At 41.4% G+C, this 16,273-nt stretch overlaps 1 protein-coding gene across 9 annotated transcripts in view; it reads right to left on the reverse strand.

The window, feature by feature from the left end:
- Positions 1-16,273, reverse strand: part of ASH1L (ASH1 like histone lysine methyltransferase) — a 197,075-nt gene that overhangs the window by 24,726 nt on the left and 156,076 nt on the right. For all 9 annotated transcript variants that reach the window (XM_045454357.1, XM_045454362.1, XM_045454360.1 and 6 more), the window contains 5 exons: positions 13,162-13,235; positions 11,519-11,564; positions 11,294-11,402; positions 7,043-7,249; positions 6,768-6,914 (listed from right to left, as the gene is read on the reverse strand). In XM_045454357.1, the coding sequence (XP_045310313.1) occupies positions 6,768-6,914; positions 7,043-7,249; positions 11,294-11,402; positions 11,519-11,564; positions 13,162-13,235 (583 nt within the window). The remainder of the gene's footprint in view (positions 1-6,767; positions 6,915-7,042; positions 7,250-11,293; positions 11,403-11,518; positions 11,565-13,161; positions 13,236-16,273) is intronic.

Here is a 16,273-nt window from a genome sequence, read left to right on the forward strand (position 1 = left end):
AACTTAACTTATAAATTAGCACAGTAAAAGATTAATAATAAGTAATAATAAAATACAGTTATAGCAATATACTGTAATGAAAGTTAACTGAATGTGGTCTCTTTCTGCCTCTATCTTATTTTATTCTTCCTTTCCTTGTGATGATGTGAGATGATGAAATGCTTACATGATGAGATAAAGTGAAGTGGATGATGGAGGCGTTGTGACATAGTGTTAGGTTACTACTGACCTTCTGACCATATGTCAGAGGGAGGGTCATCCGCATCTAGACCAAGGCTGACCACCGGTAACTGACACTAAGCAAAGTGAAACTGCGGATAAGGAGGGACTACTGTATTATGTTCAGGTAGTTTTCTTCTATGCCTATTTTATTTTTTAAAAAAATGTTTATTTTGAGAGAGAGTGCAAGCAGGGGAAGGGCACAGAGCAAGGTAGCGAGAGAATCCCATGCAGGCTCCACGCTGTCAGTGAAGAGCCTGACGTGAGGTTTGAAGCCACAAACCGTGAGATCATGACCTGAGCTGAAATCAAGAGACGGAGGCTTAACTGACTGAGCCGTCCAGGCGCCCTTTTAGTGCTTTTATTATTACAGGGTGTTGAATTCTGTCAAATGCTTTTTTTGCATCAATTGAAAGGATTTTTTTTTCTCCTTTCATTTTATTGATGTGGCCTATCACACTTTCTCTTACGTTGAACTCTTATGATTCCCTTATGTTGAACCATTCTTGCATTCCAAGAATAGATCCCACTTGGTCAGGGCATACGATCCTTTTAATATGCTGCTAAATCCTGCTTGCCACCATTTTGTTGAGGACTCGTGCATCAATGTTCACAAAGCATACTGGCTTGGTTTGTAGTTTTCTTTTGGGGTCTTTGTCTGGCTTTGGTATCAGGACTATGCTGGCCTCACAGAGTGAGTTAGGAAGTGTTTCCTTCTCTTCAATTTTTTGGAAAAGTTTGAGGATTGGCATTAGTCTGGAAGAATTCATCAGTGAAACCATCAGTTCTAGGGCTTTTCTTTGTTGAGAGATTTTTGATTACAGATTTGATTACGCATAACATTACGGATTACCAGTTACAGGTTTATTCAGATTTTTTTGTCTCTTCATGATTTGAGTCTTGGTAGGTTTTGTGTTTCAAGAAATCTGTCCATTTCAATGAGGTAATCCAATTTTTTGGCATACAACTGTTCATAGCGTTCTCTTACAATCCTTAGTATCTCTGTAGAATTGGTGGTGATCCCACTTCCATTTCTGAATTTCGTGAGTCCTCTTTTACTCTGAGTCCATCCAGCAAACGCTTGTTGACTTTATCTTTTTGAAGAAACAATTTTTGGTTTTACTGATTTTCCTTTCTGTTTTTCCTATACTCTATTTCTCTCTACTCTGATGTTCATGATTTCCTTCCTTCTGCTAGCTTTGGGTTTAGTTTGTTCTTTTTCTCGTTCCTTAAGTGGTGAAGTTGGGTTGTTGACGTGAGATCTTTTTTATTTGTAATGTGAACATTTATGCCTACAAACTTTCCACTCAGCATTGCCTCTGCTGTGTCCTGTAAGCTTAGGTGTGCCGTGTTATTTTAATTCATCTCCAAGTACAGTAAAACCTTGGTTTGCAAGCATAATTTGTTCTGGAAACATGCTTGTAATCCAAAGCACTCATGTATCAAGCGAATTTCCAGAACCACTGGCTCAGTTGTGATCATGTGACATTGGGTATCACGTACTACTCGTATTGCAAGACATCGCTTGTTTATCAAGATAAAATGCATTAGAAACGTTTGCTCATCAGGGTGACTGGGTGGCTTGGCTGGTTAAGTGTCCAACTTCGGCTCAGGTCACGATCTCAGTTTGTGGGTTCAAGCCCAGTGTCGGGCTCTCTGCTCTCAGCACAGAGCCCGCCTCAGATCCTCTGTCCCCCTCATGCTCTCAAAAATAAACATTAAAAAAAATTTGCTCATCCTGTGGACCACTCGCAGATTTGCAATCCAAGGTTTTACTATACTTTCTTCCCTCCTTCCTTCCATCTTTCTAACAGAGAGGGTGGGGGGAGACACCCACGCAGAGGAAGAGAGAGAGGGAGACACAGAAGCTTAAGCAGTCTGCACGCCCACTGCAGAGCTGGCGGGAGAGGGAGGGGCTCGATCTTACGCCCCCGAGATCATGACCTGAGCTGAAACCAAGTGAGACCCTTAACCAATTAAGCCACCCCGGCATCCCAGGTGTGTAAATCTTTGTAACGGTTTTATCTTCTTGTTGTACAAAATCTTTTATTAGTACACAATGTGTTTCTCTGTCTCTTGTAACCATTTTTGGTTTCAAGTCCATTTTGTGTAGCTGCTGTTGTGCTGTTTGGGTTACTATTTGTATGAAATACCTTTTTTGATCTTTTCACGTCCAGCCTGTTTGTTTTTGGATCTAAAGTTGAGTCTCCTGTAGACAGCATGTAGTTGGATCATGTGTTACCTATTCTGATCGTTTTTAAACTGAGAAAAAACTGACACACATATTAGTTTCAGGTGTACAACATGATTCAATAAAGGTACATATTGCAAACTGATCACCACAGTAATTCTATTTAACATCCATCCCCACACTCAATTACAAAGTGTTTTCTTGTGCTCAAGCTCTATCCTGTTAGCAAGCTTCCATTAATCCATCAGTGAATACTGGGGTTATTTCAATGTCTCTACTATGTAAACAAGGCTCCTATGAACATGGGAGTGCAAGTATCTTTTTGAGTCTGTGTTTTTGTTTCCTTCGGATAAATACCCAGAAGTGGAATGTGGGATCATATGGTAGTTCTATCATTTATTTATTTTTTCTTAAGCAGGCTCCATGTCCAACGTGGGGCTAGAATTCATGGCCCCGAGATCAAGAGTCACATGCTGTGTACCAACTGAACCAGCCAGGCAGCCCGATTTTTAATTTTTTGAGAAAAGTTTATACTTTTTTTTTTAAGGTTTTATTTATTTTGAGAGAGAGGGAGGGGCAGAGAGCGAGGGAAAGAGAGAGAGTCCCAGGCAAGGCTCCATGCTGCCAACACAGGGCCCGATGAGGTGGGGCTCGAGCCCACAAAATTTGAGACCATGACCTGAGCTGAGATCAAGAGCTGGACACTTACCCTGAGCCACCCAGGCGCCCACCATACTGTTTTCCACAGTGGCTGGGCCAACTCACATTCCCACCTACAGTGCACGAGGGTCACTTTACTCCTCCTCCTCACCAACACTTGCTATTTCTTGTCTTTTTCACGATGGCTGTTCTAACAGGCTTGAGGTGCTATCTCCTTGTGGTTCTGATTTGCGTTTCCCTGACGATTAAGGATGCTGAGCCCCTTTTTCATGCACCTGTTGGGCATCTGCATGTCTTCTTTGGAAAGATGTCCATTCAGACCATTTGCCCTTTTTCAACTGGACTGCTTCGTTGCTACCGAGGTGTAAGAGTTCTTTGTATGTATTTTAGATATTAACCACCTACCAAATATGTGAATTGCGCTACTTTCCCCCACTCTGTGGGGTGCTTTATTTTGTTGATGGTTTCCTTCGTATAGAGTTCGTTGTGGTCCCACTTGCTCATTTCTGCTTTTGTTGCCCTTTGCTTCTGGTGTCAAACCCAAAAAGTCCTCCCTGAGACTGATGTCGAGGAGCTCATCCCCTGATTACTTCTGGGAATTTTATAGTTTCAGGTATTACCTTTAAGTTCTCAAGACATCCCGACTGGACTTTTGTGTGTGGTGTAAGACAGGCATCCAGTTTCATTCTTTCATATGTGGCTGTCCAGTTTTCCCAACACAACTTACTGAACGGACCGCCCGCTCCCTACCTTGGCCTTAAATTGGTCATATGAATGCAGCTTTCTCTCTGAGCGCTCTGTTGTACTACATCCATTTCTATCTGTTTTATGCCAATACCATACTCTTTTGATTATTATAGCATTGTAACAGTTGGGAATCATGAAGTGGGAAGCCTCCAGCCTTATTCTTCTTTCTCGATTCGTTTCACTATTTGGGGTATTGGGATTCTTTGTTCTATTTCCCCGAAATTTGCCACTGAAGTTTTGATTTTTATTGCACAGAGTTTGTAGACTGCTTTTGGCAGTGTGGACATTTTAACATTAATTCTTCCATTCCTTGAGCATATGATATCGTCCATTTATTTGTGCCTTCTACAATTTTTTCATTACTGAATCATTAAGGGTTTCAGTGTACGTGCTTTTTACTTCCTTGGTTAAATTTACTCTTAGGTATTTCATTTTTTATGCCACTGTTGAAAATGGGAGGATCGTTTTCTTAAATTCTCTGATAGGTCATTATTAGAGTATGGAAATTCAACTGAATTGCATATTTTGATTCTGAATTCTGCAACTCAAACTTCATCGATCAGCTCTAACACTTTTTTCAGGTTTTTCGTATACAACGTCATGTCATCTACAGATGGAGACAGTTCTACTTCTGCCTTCCCAATTTGTATGTATTTTATTTCTTTTTCTTGCCTAACCGCTCTGGCTAGTACTTCCAGTACTATGTTGAATAAAAGTGGTAAGAGTGTTTTCTGATCTGTTTTTGGTTAATGTTTGTTTATTTTTGAGGTGGGGAGCGCAGAGAGAGGGAGGGAGACAGTGGACCCGAAGTGGGCTCTGAGCTGACAGCAGAGAGAGTGATGTGGGGCTCAAACTCACGAACCGTGAAATCACGACCTGACCCAAAGTCAGATGCTTAACCAACGGAGCCACGCAAGCACCCCGAGTGTTTTCTGATCTTAAGAGTAAAAGCTTTCCGACTTTCACCACTGAGTATGATATTAGCTGTGGGCTTGTTGTATGTAGCCTTTATTATGTTGACGTATGTTCTCTCATGCCCACTTTGTTCAAAGAGGGAGGCACAGAATCCAAAGCAGGCTCCAGGCTCTGAGCTGTGGGGCTGGAACTCATGAGCTGTGAGATCATGACCTGAGCCGAAGTCAGATGCTTAACCAACGGCCACCCAGGTGCCCCTCATCCCCACTTTGGTTAAAGTTTTAATCATAAATGGATGTTGAATTCCACTCTGTCACTTGATTGGAGAGTGTAAGCCATCCGCTTTTTTTTTTTTCTTTAAGGTTTTAAGTAATCTCTATACCCAACATGGGGCTCAAACCCACAACTCTGAAATGAAGAGTTGTATACTCCACCAGGTGAACCAACCAGGTGCCCCAGGCCTCCAAAATTTCTGATAAGAAACCTGCATATCGTCTTATTGAGGATCCCTTGTATGTGATGATGTGCTTGTCTAATGCTGCTTTCATGATGTGCTCTTTATCTTTTCAAAGTCTGATTATGTTTCTTGCTGTGAGTCTCTTTTAAGTTCTTCTTACTTGGAGCTCGGTGAGCTTTGTGGTTGTTTGTGTTCATGCCCTCCATCAAACGTAGAAAGTTTACAAGCATTATTTTTTTCAAATATTCTCTCCGCCTCTTTCTCTTTGCTACTTCTGGGACACCCACGATGCACAGGTTGGTCTGCTGGATGGTGTCCCAGAGGTCGCCTAGGGTCTGTTCTCTTTCCTTCTATCTTTTCTCTTTCTGTTCTTCAGGCTTGGAGAATTTCCATTGTCATATCTTGAAGTTCACGGATTCTTTCTTTAGTCTGCTCAAATCTGCCTTTGAATCCCTCTCGTGGATTTTTCATTTCAATTACGGTCCTTTAGGCTTTCTATCTCTTTGGTATTTCCATTTTGTTCACACATCATTTTCACAAATTTGTCCACATCATCCCTTAGTTCTTTGAGCATCTTTGGGCATTTGTTTTGAGGTCATTGTCTAATGTATTCTCAATTGAGTCTTTTTTAGGGAAAAATTATTTTGAATTATTTTTTTCCTTTGAATGGACCACGGTTTTCTGTTTCTTTGTATTCCTTGTGATTTTTCCTTGAACACTGCAAGTTTGAACGTAATAACGTGGTACATCTGGAAATAAGATTCTCCCTCCTTTCCCAGTGTTTACATATCCTAAACCTTTAATTTCTAGCTCCCAAGCAGAAGAAAAGTGAAAAATGAAGGGGAAGAAAATAGGGCCCTTCAAGTCTCTCGGTAGTCACTTCAGGTGGAGGAAGAGGGGCTTACGACAATGGTGGAGGACAGGGATCCCCGGCGTTCGGAGGACAGGGTCCTCTTTACCCAGCCTGGCTTCTGCCATCTGTGAGCAAGCTGTTCCCAGCAATGCCTACGTAGCCGCCTGCCGTGTGGCTGGGGGTAGAGGATGGGTGGTTGCTACTGTTCTAAGTTGAAATTGACCAAAAGGAACCACAGCGTGCCATCTCAGCCTTCCCCTAGTAGCTGCAAGCTTTCAACAGGCTCCAGAGTTCCAAAATTATTACGTTAGACATATTGTGCTCGTGTAATTATCTAAGAGGTAATTTTTTTCCTTTTCAGTTAGATTCTAGTCTATTTTACTAATTTTTGTTTCTCACTGTGACAAATCCAGTGGGCTTATAATAAATATGCTGAGCAAACTCACAGGAGAACCATGTGACACAGCGCCCGGCACACAGTGAGCAGTCAGTATGTGTCGGGTATTACCGTTGTAGCATCGTATGTACTGTTGTGGTTTCCTGGGGGTAGTCAGGTTGAAGTGAGGAAACAGCAGCAGCTTACTCTCTGCCGGGAGGAGACGGTGTAACGGGATCGCCGGAGGTCTCGTGCCGGCTGACCCACACTGCGGCAAGATCCCTCTAGTGATACCCTCGTGTCTTCCGCGCTGCTGGACTCTTGGCTTCGCCAGCCCCTGCTTTCTTACCATTTCTGCATCTCACAGTTGGGATCGCAGCTGTGGTTGATGAATCGGGCCTCATTCCCCATGCGGTAACTGTCGATCACCATCCCGCTATCCAGGTTCAGGCAGTAGTGGTCGCTGTGATTATGATACTGCTCAATCATCCTGTTCCTGAAGAGGAGAGGAAGAATCGAAAGCCAATTAATGATTAAGTTGAAAGTAAATTGGAAATCTTCCATTTTCCATTCTCATCTGGTCTCTTTGCCATTTTCCTGGGGTGTCCCCACTAATCACCGTACCTGAACTCTTGCTCGCTGACAACCTCCCCCAGGTACTCGATGATGAACTGCCCGGCTTTTAGGGGTTCTTTGGTTCGGATTCCCCAACCTTTTTCCTCAGCTCGAAATCGTTCCAGACACTGCACCCACTCATGCCTCTGTATCCTCTGGTTACAGCACTGCTCACCACAGGGACAAGTGTTGGGGGAACATTCAGCAAAGATCATTCTAGAAAGAAGAGAGAGAACTGCATGTCAAATAATATTACATATGCCTTCAGGGACCCATTTTTCTTTTATAGGAACTCTTAAAAGGAATACACAAAATTTTTAATTTTAACAAGGTTGGATTGGTTAACAAGGTACTAATACATAACTCCAAAACTTAATAATACTGAAAATTACCAAGTCAAGTTATAAACACCGGATGGATTAAACTAACTGTCCACTAAGCATCCTCGGTAAACACAGTATCATATTTAGCTCTGTACTAAGAATAAAACCACAGACCATAGAGGAATTAATAATTTCCAGATTACATAGCATTTTTGTTTTGAAGCAGCTCATGGGTATGTACAGATTTTGTTTTCTTTTTAAATTGTGGCAAAATCACACATAAACTGCACACTGTAAATATTTTTAAGCATACAGTTCAGTACATTTGCATTGTCGTTGTTTTATAAGAATTTTATATTTTGTTAGTGTAAATGACATTCCCATACTGGAAATAACATTTCCAGTCTATATACTAGCTGAACCTATAACCACTAGTGAATTAACAAGCCAAAATTTCTGAACACAGTAGACAAAGTTGTTGTGTACCTGTCTTCTCACTGCTTTTCGCTTTTACAGTTCTAGATCTTTCACAGAAGTGATTTAGTTTTGGTATAGGGTTTGAAATCCCAGTGAGACTACTGAACAGGATTAAAACAAGGGATGATTAAGAATATAATGGTAGATCGAAATATCACATATTTTATATAATGTACACACACACACACACACACACACCTTACAAATCTCGTAAAAAAACCCATGTAACATTTTATAAACTGTCACAGTCTTTCTTCAAATAAACATTACCCCCATCTAAAGAGCAAAGAGAGCACAGTGTTGTCACAGAAACGAGCAGTTAAGAGTACCCACTGGGCTGGTCCTCAAGGTCTGACCATCAGCTTAGCCTGTGAAAGGCACTGGCTTATTGTCAAATTCACCACCTTTATGCTTTCTTCTGATGAATTCTTCGCTGCATGAATACTACTAAACACCCCTCCTGAAAATGCCTCCTTGATTTTATGTGCCTTCTTGATTGCTCACAAACCAAGGTTTTACCATATTTACTAGGGAAATTGTTACTGAGGTTATAAACAATGTCGGACACATTCTTGACCGTTTACTTGAACTGATGATAAAAACTCATTACTTGCTATTAAAAATAGTCCTGAAACACCTGGGTGGCTCAGTTAGTTAAACTTCAGCTCAGGTCACGATCACAGCTTGTGAGTTCGATCCCCATGTCAGGCTCTGTGCTCACAGCTCGGAGCCTGGAGCCTGCTTCGGATTCTGTCTCCCTCTCTCTGCCCCTCCCCCACTCATGCTCGCTCTCTCTCTCTCTCTCTCTCAAATAAATAAAAACATTAAAAAATACATAAAAATAAAAAGTCCTGAATCTAGTTTTCTGTGGATATATGAACCTTAACATAGACACAAAATTGAATCTTACAGATCCTTTGAGCTTTCCCCTGAAATATTAACAAAACCTAGAACCCAAAGACAGGAAAGACATTTTAGGTTGCTCCATTTAAGTAAATCTTTATGTGGGTTACTTTTAAATATATAAGGAAGCACCCACTGAATACTATATTTTAATTTTTATTAAATACAGAATAAATAAATTTTAATTTTTATTAAATACAGAATAAATAAATAAATACATTTGTATTTAAATGTATGCATTTATCACATCATTCATTAGGTGCATGCATATGTAGGAACCATATTCTCCTGATATAAAGTTGGCAGCATTGTATCTGAGGTTTTTGTTTGTTTGCTTGTTTTTGAAGAAAGACAACACGGTGTTAAGGATAAATGTGACACCCATACCAACAAAAATGACCCAAGACAACCAATGTGATTATGTAAAGGTAAATATTTGGATTCCAATTCCATGTGATTAAAAGACTAACGACTTAAAAGTAAGCAGCGTATATACTGGAAAGAACACAAATTTTGATTAAGACATGTGTGGATTCAAATTCTGTCTCTGTCACTCAAGTGTTGTGTACAATATGGAGCAATCTGCTACCCAAACTCTAGGATCCTTCATTGATAAAATATAAAACTATTACCTATCTCATTGGAGTACTGTGAAAAAGAGAGGGAAGTAGCCAATGAGATAGTCGCTATATTACAGCAATTTCACAGATAATAAATATCATATAAAAAAACACAGTAAGGTTAGCACATAAAGGAATGCACATTAAGCAATTTTAAAGATATATGATACTCCCAAATATCAAACCAATGAAATATAAAGCACCGAAAATAAAGTTAGGTGTGAATCCCTAAGTGGTGGTGCAACTATGGGGAAGTGAGAATATTCAGGTACTGGTGGTGACACCCCAAATCCACTCATCATTTCATGCGAGCCACTGGACAGTGCAGAGTAGGAATTATGCAAACATTCACAGTCCGTATAGGTAAGGCTCCTTCGGAGAGTGCACCCTAAGAATTAAAGAAAGAGGAATGTGCCCAGTTTCACTGTGGTGCCATTTTTAATAGCAAAACATTGGGAGTCATGTGAATGATGAACCACAGGAGGTTGGCAAACTAGGGGCTATCAACCTACAGAAGATAACAGAGCACCTAAAAATGGTGAGTGAGCGGACCACATGGATACATAAAAGTGTGTATATAAAGCATCTGTGAGTGGAAAAAAATCAGTGCACAACACAGACTATACCAGCAGCCATGACTCCTATGTAAAACCGTATGTATGCATGTATGTATATATAAGATGTGAATTTACAATGATGTGTAAGGCAGAGTTTCTCAGATGTCATGTTGATACAGGAGGTACTAGAACATTGATTCCCGTAGCCCATAGGACAGTTGACTAGACACTGGGGAAGCAGTTGTCTTTGGCTAGGAAAACTATCTAGAACAGGAAGTATCGATGTAAAGTTCATCATTGGTTCTTCTTTACTGTAAATTTGCTTATGTTACTAAAACCAACAAATTAGATCTCCATTCCAGGGTCTCTATCAGACATTTCCATTTTGAAACCTCCATGTCATTTAGAACTCAATGGCCCCAAAGTAAAATAATAGTTTCCATCTCCAAACTAATCAGACCCCATACTTTCATTCCGTGGCAACAGGATTACCATCTCTCATTGGCAACACCGACTCAGTCAACACATGTCCATCTATGTGCACATGCCAATGGGTCACCAGACCAGTTTTCCTTCCAAACACATCATGCCCTTCTTTCACTGCCACCATCCTACCTTATGCCCTCATTATGGCTACAATGTACAGAGATCTAGGAAAGTTTCTAGAACTGTGCTGAATACTTTATGAACATTGTCTCCTAAGATCCTTAGCCTCCCAACCCCCCATAAAGAAGGTACTAATTTTATGAGAGGGGTTAAATAACCTTCCTCAGGTCTTATAAGTAGTAACAGGATTTAAACCTGGGTATGGTTAAGACTCTAAGTCTCATTCTTTTCCTGTTACCCTATGCAGCCCATGTAATGGGCTGAATGTTTGTGTCTCCCCAAAACGAACAGCTGAAGCCCTGGCCCCCAGTGTGATGGTTATTTGGAGGTAGGGCATTTGGGAGGTCAACTGGCTTATATTAGGGTATGAGGGTGGGAATCTCACGATGGGATCAGTGCCCTTACAGGAGGAGGACCAGAGAGCTCTCCTCCGTGAGCACACACTAAGGAAAGGCCACGTGAGCACACAGGCAGAAAGTGGCTGTCTATAAGCCTGGAAGTGGGTCCTCACCAGACAGCAAATACTTGCACTTGACCTTGGACTTCCTAGCCTCCAGAACTGTGAGAAATAAATTTCTGTTGTTTAAGCCACCAGGTCAATGGTATTTTGCCGTAATAGCCCAAGTAGATTAAGACAGCCCATCAAGTAGGTTTTATGTATCTTTATGCAACTTCATGAGAGCAATTCAAAGAGCTTATTTAACTTTTCCCTCCAAATGAAGTGTCCTAGGTCTTGAAGCCTGTGCTTTTAGAGAAATCAATTTAGTACAGTACCTATTGAGACAGTCATCCACACAGCCCTTCCTGGTATCATCATCTGGCTTCTTACAGTTACAGGTGGTGGCCTCGTAACCAGAAAGGGGTTTGACATCAACGTAGACATCTTGAGAGAAGACAGCAAAGAGTAATTTGTAAACATATAAGATCATTTTTTAAGTGCCAGGCCAAGAAGAACATTGATGGTATGATGGCAGAAAAAATAGCTCCCAAGTTACTCACTTGAACGGATTTTTTTATATAGTGGGACATCTGGCTTTTTGTATAGCTAGAAGAAAAAAAAGAAAAATCCTGATATAGCATTTAACTTCAAACGCCAGGCAGCAGCATCAATCACTAAAAACACAAGAAATTATCCATGTGCCCTGCTCCCATGGGAATATTTAAAAGATTTTCTGGGTTGTGTGTATCTGAGGGAAATTCTTGGTGTGATCACTTTTTACCCTGAAATAAAAAGTGACTTACTAGACTAGAGGAGGGTGAGGTGAGAGAGAAACAGATTCAACAACAGAAGAAACGGTAAACACTTTAATGAAAATGCGTTTTCAATTATAAGCTTCTTTAGCATGTTTTTAGACTTAAACAAAAATTGCTTAAGGCTTGATTTGCCTTTATGAAAAGAAAGGAAAAGTTGCACAGAGCTTGTTGAGATGGTCTGCGGGAATATATGGAATTAAAAAGATGAGCACCCTGACCTTTTCAGGGTGGGTATTCCAGAAAAACACATTTCACATTTTAATTAAGGCAATTAATTAAGTGAATAAAGGGGAGAGGGAAGGCAGGAAATAAAGCTTTCATACTGCAATGAAGAAAATAAACTTGAAAAAAGTTTACGTATTTATTTCGAGAGAGAGAGAGAGACAGAGTGCATCAGCAAGCACAAGGCAGGGAGGGAAGAGAGAGAGAGGAGAAAACCCCAAGCGGGCTCCGCACTGTCAACGCAGAGCCCGACGCGGGGCTCCACCCCACAAGCCATGAGATCTGGACCTGAGCGGAAACCAAGGGGCGGCCGCTTAACCGACTGAGCCCCCAGATGCCCTAAGAGAGGGCGTGTTAACCTGTAAGAGAAGCCCCACCATCACTTTTCAGTGGGGAGAGTCAGAGCATTGTCTCCTTCATGGTTATGAACTCTGACACAAATGTCTAACATATCGATCCTCCCAGACTGAAGAGAGGTCACCAGAGAACAGAATGCAGAGAAGGTCCATGGCTTCTGGCTTTCCAAAATTAAACTTTGGTGGAATCTGGGCAAAGCTCAGGAGTCTATTCATCACATTTGCATGACTCTTTTCCACTGCTGCTTTCAACATGGGGCCGGGGGCTCCAGCTCACCACAAACATTACTGGGGAAACTTTCCAGTTAGGGCAAAGGAGAGAAAAGAAAGCACCTCCCCACTTTTAGTTCCCCATTTAAAGATCTGTTAAAAGTACACGAGTGTTAAAATGTTTCCCTTGTTTCCTTTGGTAGAAGATCTCTTTTGTATGTGAAAAATAAATTCCACACTGATGGGAAGGAGCCAACAAAAATAAAGCCTGAAATTTCTTAGTGCCGCTGGCAGTACATCTAAATTCTCCCGGGACCTGCATCAAACAGGATTCTTACAGAACCATCTCTGCTACCAGAATAAAAGTCCAGAATCATACAGAAGGTTGCCCAGGGAAGCAGGAACTCACTGCTATTCTGAAGTAGGAATACAGGCAAATAGGTCACATTAAATATGGATGCAAATTCATTTTCCTTAGTCCGTAACCTTCACGGGGACACTTCTCCATACGTCCTAAGATGAGAGCGTAACAAGGAGGCAGAGACAGAGACTTGCAGGCCCCCCTCCCCAGAACAAAACCTGTAAGATAGGCTCCTGTACCTGATTATGTTTCCACTGCCAAAGGATGTCATAGGGAAGCTGGAAGTCAATTCTCTTTTGCCTTAGATACTTTCCTGAAACAAAAAAATACTATCAATTTCAGTATCTGTTCATACAAAGGGTCAAACAGCCACAAGGTCTAATACACACGGACTAGGAAAATAAAGATTTAATTTCTAATTTTATAGATTTTTCCATCACAGATTTTGAATTTTAGCTACACTTTTCCAGCATGCTTCATGTGGTATCTGCTGAAGACCAATTTTAATAGTTGCCTATATGAAACAACATACCAAAAAAGACACAGGTCATTATGAAGCAAACCAAAAACTGAGAACCGTTCGTTTATTAAAATTATTTCCTAGAGCATCTGGCGTCTGTTCTCCATTATTATAAATAACCTACGATGGTCTGTAAAAATGGGAAGTATAAGAATTTTCTAAAATAGGAGTCCCTGAATTTAAATAACTCAAGAGTATTTACATTCCAATTTATGATCTGTTAACGTTTTTCCCGCTCTCTATCAGAACAGTCCTTCTATTGAAAGTCAAAAGCCCCTTTCTGCTTTAAAGAGGCTGCTTCTATTTCCTTGCTCTCTGACTTTTCTGTCCTTGAGGGGACTCATCTGCGCAGGAACGACAAGCACTTCTCCGTCACCCGGGTGTTTGTCCCGTCACTGTCTCCGGACCAGCAGTTCGCGGACACTCTGCTGATCCCGAGGGACTCGAGGGGGAAAGACTGCCTTCACGCCACGAAGCACTCCGAGTCTACTGCCCTCCCAGTCCTACGGAGGCACGTGCCGGCTCGCCACGCGGCCATTCGTACTAACGGGGGAAGGCGATGGTGGGTACAAGTGCTGGGACCTTAGCAGGAATTCAGGCAAGTGGCACAGAGCTGGACTAGGAGAATGAGACGACTGGAACGGAGCCAGGCCGGCAGCATAAAAACATTAAACGTCGTGAGCGCTTCCGATGAAGTCACGAAAATTCTGCGAAATGTTGACCCGCAAGTCAGAAATCGTAATGTTCTGCACGGCACAACAGAGGTGCGCATCCTTGACGGCTGTGTCCAGGAAACACACTCGCGCAAACACAATGGCGAGCGGGGCTAGCCTCTTCCGCGCGGCACCACCTGTCCTTGGACAGATGACTGACAAGCTGTGGCTGTTCGGACTCGGGAAGTGAAAATGAGCGAAGTGAGCCGGTTACTTCAGAAACAGCTGAAAGGGTCTGTTTTCAGCGATAAAATTTGAGCGTGAACATTGGTGTTTTGGAAAACTCGTGGCGACTATCATGCGAGTCTTTAGAACTGCAACAAAATTCTCCTCGTGAAGTCAGTGGCAAGATTAACAAATGCGAATGGTTTTGGATACACACAGGGAATGGAAGAACAATACAATTCAGTGAATCAGAACTGTTTTATTGGCCAATGCGTGAAGCAATAAAGTCACACACGGGTAACAAACCCATTTATTTTTATGAAAAAAAAAAAATTTTTTTTCAAGTTTACTTATTTATCCTGAGAACGGCAGAGGCAGCACAAGTCGGGGAGGGGCAGAGAGAGAGAGGGAAGCGGAGAATCCCAAGCAGGCTCTGCGCAGCCAGCACAGGGCCCGACGTGGGGCTCCAACTCACGAAACTGCAAGATGGTGACCTGAGCAAAAACCAGAAACCAAGATTCGGACGCTTAACCGACTGAGCCACCCAGGTAAAAAATGCATTTAAATACCAAGAGAGACCAATCACTTTCATGTACCAGAATACAAGAAGTTCATCAATATTCATACTCCACATTATAATTCACCTTTAAGGAACAATTACGTTTATATTTTTGCTACAGTGTCAAAGAAGAATTATCTGAAATTATTAAAATATTCTTATCTGCATGAGAACAGATTTCTTCATGTATTTGAACCACAGTAACATCCTAATAGATTGAATGCAAAAAAGATTAGAAAATCCAGATGTCTTACATTAAATCAGACATCAAAGAGATTTGCAAAAATGTGAAATAAAGTCACTTTTCTCATGAAATTTTTCTTTGGGAAAGTTATTTCTCATAAAAATGTTACTTATGTCAACATGTAATGTGTAATGAGTTTATCGGACAGATCTGAGGATACAGCAGCACGGATTACAGGCGTATCCTGGGAGATCAGATGTGTGGAGTTAATATAACAATAATTTTGGGGTTATAGCTGGAGTCCACTTGTTGATAGGGAAGTGAAGCTGAATACCTAACTACAAAGTCTGCAGTGAAAAGTGGAAACAACTTAAAGGTTTATCAAGGGGAAACTTTGGTATGTTAAAAAAAAATATTTTTTTAAACATTTATTTATTATTGAGAGACAGAGAGACACAGAGTGTGAGCAGGGGAGGGGCAGGGAGAGAGAGGGAGACACACACACACAGAATCTGAAGCAGGCTCCAGGCTCGGAGCTGTCAGCACAGAGCTGGACGCGGGGCTGTGTGACCACAACGGGTGCTTAATAATTGCTTCTTGAAATTACTTAACAACAGAACTTTTACTTTTGCCTAACATTTATTGAGTATCGACTGTGTACCAGCTCGCAGACCAGGATTCTACACAAACTACCTCACATCTTCACCCTACAGACAACTCCACAATGTCTCCATTTACTGATTAAAAAAACAACAACAACAACAACAAAACAAACAAAAAAACCTGAGAATCAGAGAGACGAAGTCACTTTTCCAAGGTCACACAACTAACCCAGATTTTAGCTACGTACCAGATTTTTTCTTTTTCTTTTATTTAAGAAAAAAATTTTTTAACGTTCATTTATTTTTGAGAGAGACAGAGACAGAGCATAAGTGTGGGAGGGGGAGAGAGAGAGAGAGAGAGAGAGAGAGAGAGAGAGAGAGAGAGAGAATCCGAAGCAGGCTCCAGGCTCCAAGTTGTCAGCACAGAGCCCGACGCGGGACTCAAGCCCACAAACTGTGAGATCATGACCTGAGCTGAAGTTGGATGCTTAACTGACTGAGCCACCCAGGCGCCCCTGTACTGTTTCTTAATAACAATACACATACAATTTTTAAAAAGTCAAAATTGGTCCCCAGAAATAGTACAAACCCCTTAATGTGAAGGATTA

The sequence above is a fragment of the Leopardus geoffroyi genome, chromosome C3 (assembly GCF_018350155.1).
Source record: "Leopardus geoffroyi isolate Oge1 chromosome C3, O.geoffroyi_Oge1_pat1.0, whole genome shotgun sequence".
NCBI lineage: Eukaryota > Metazoa > Chordata > Mammalia > Carnivora > Felidae > Leopardus > Leopardus geoffroyi.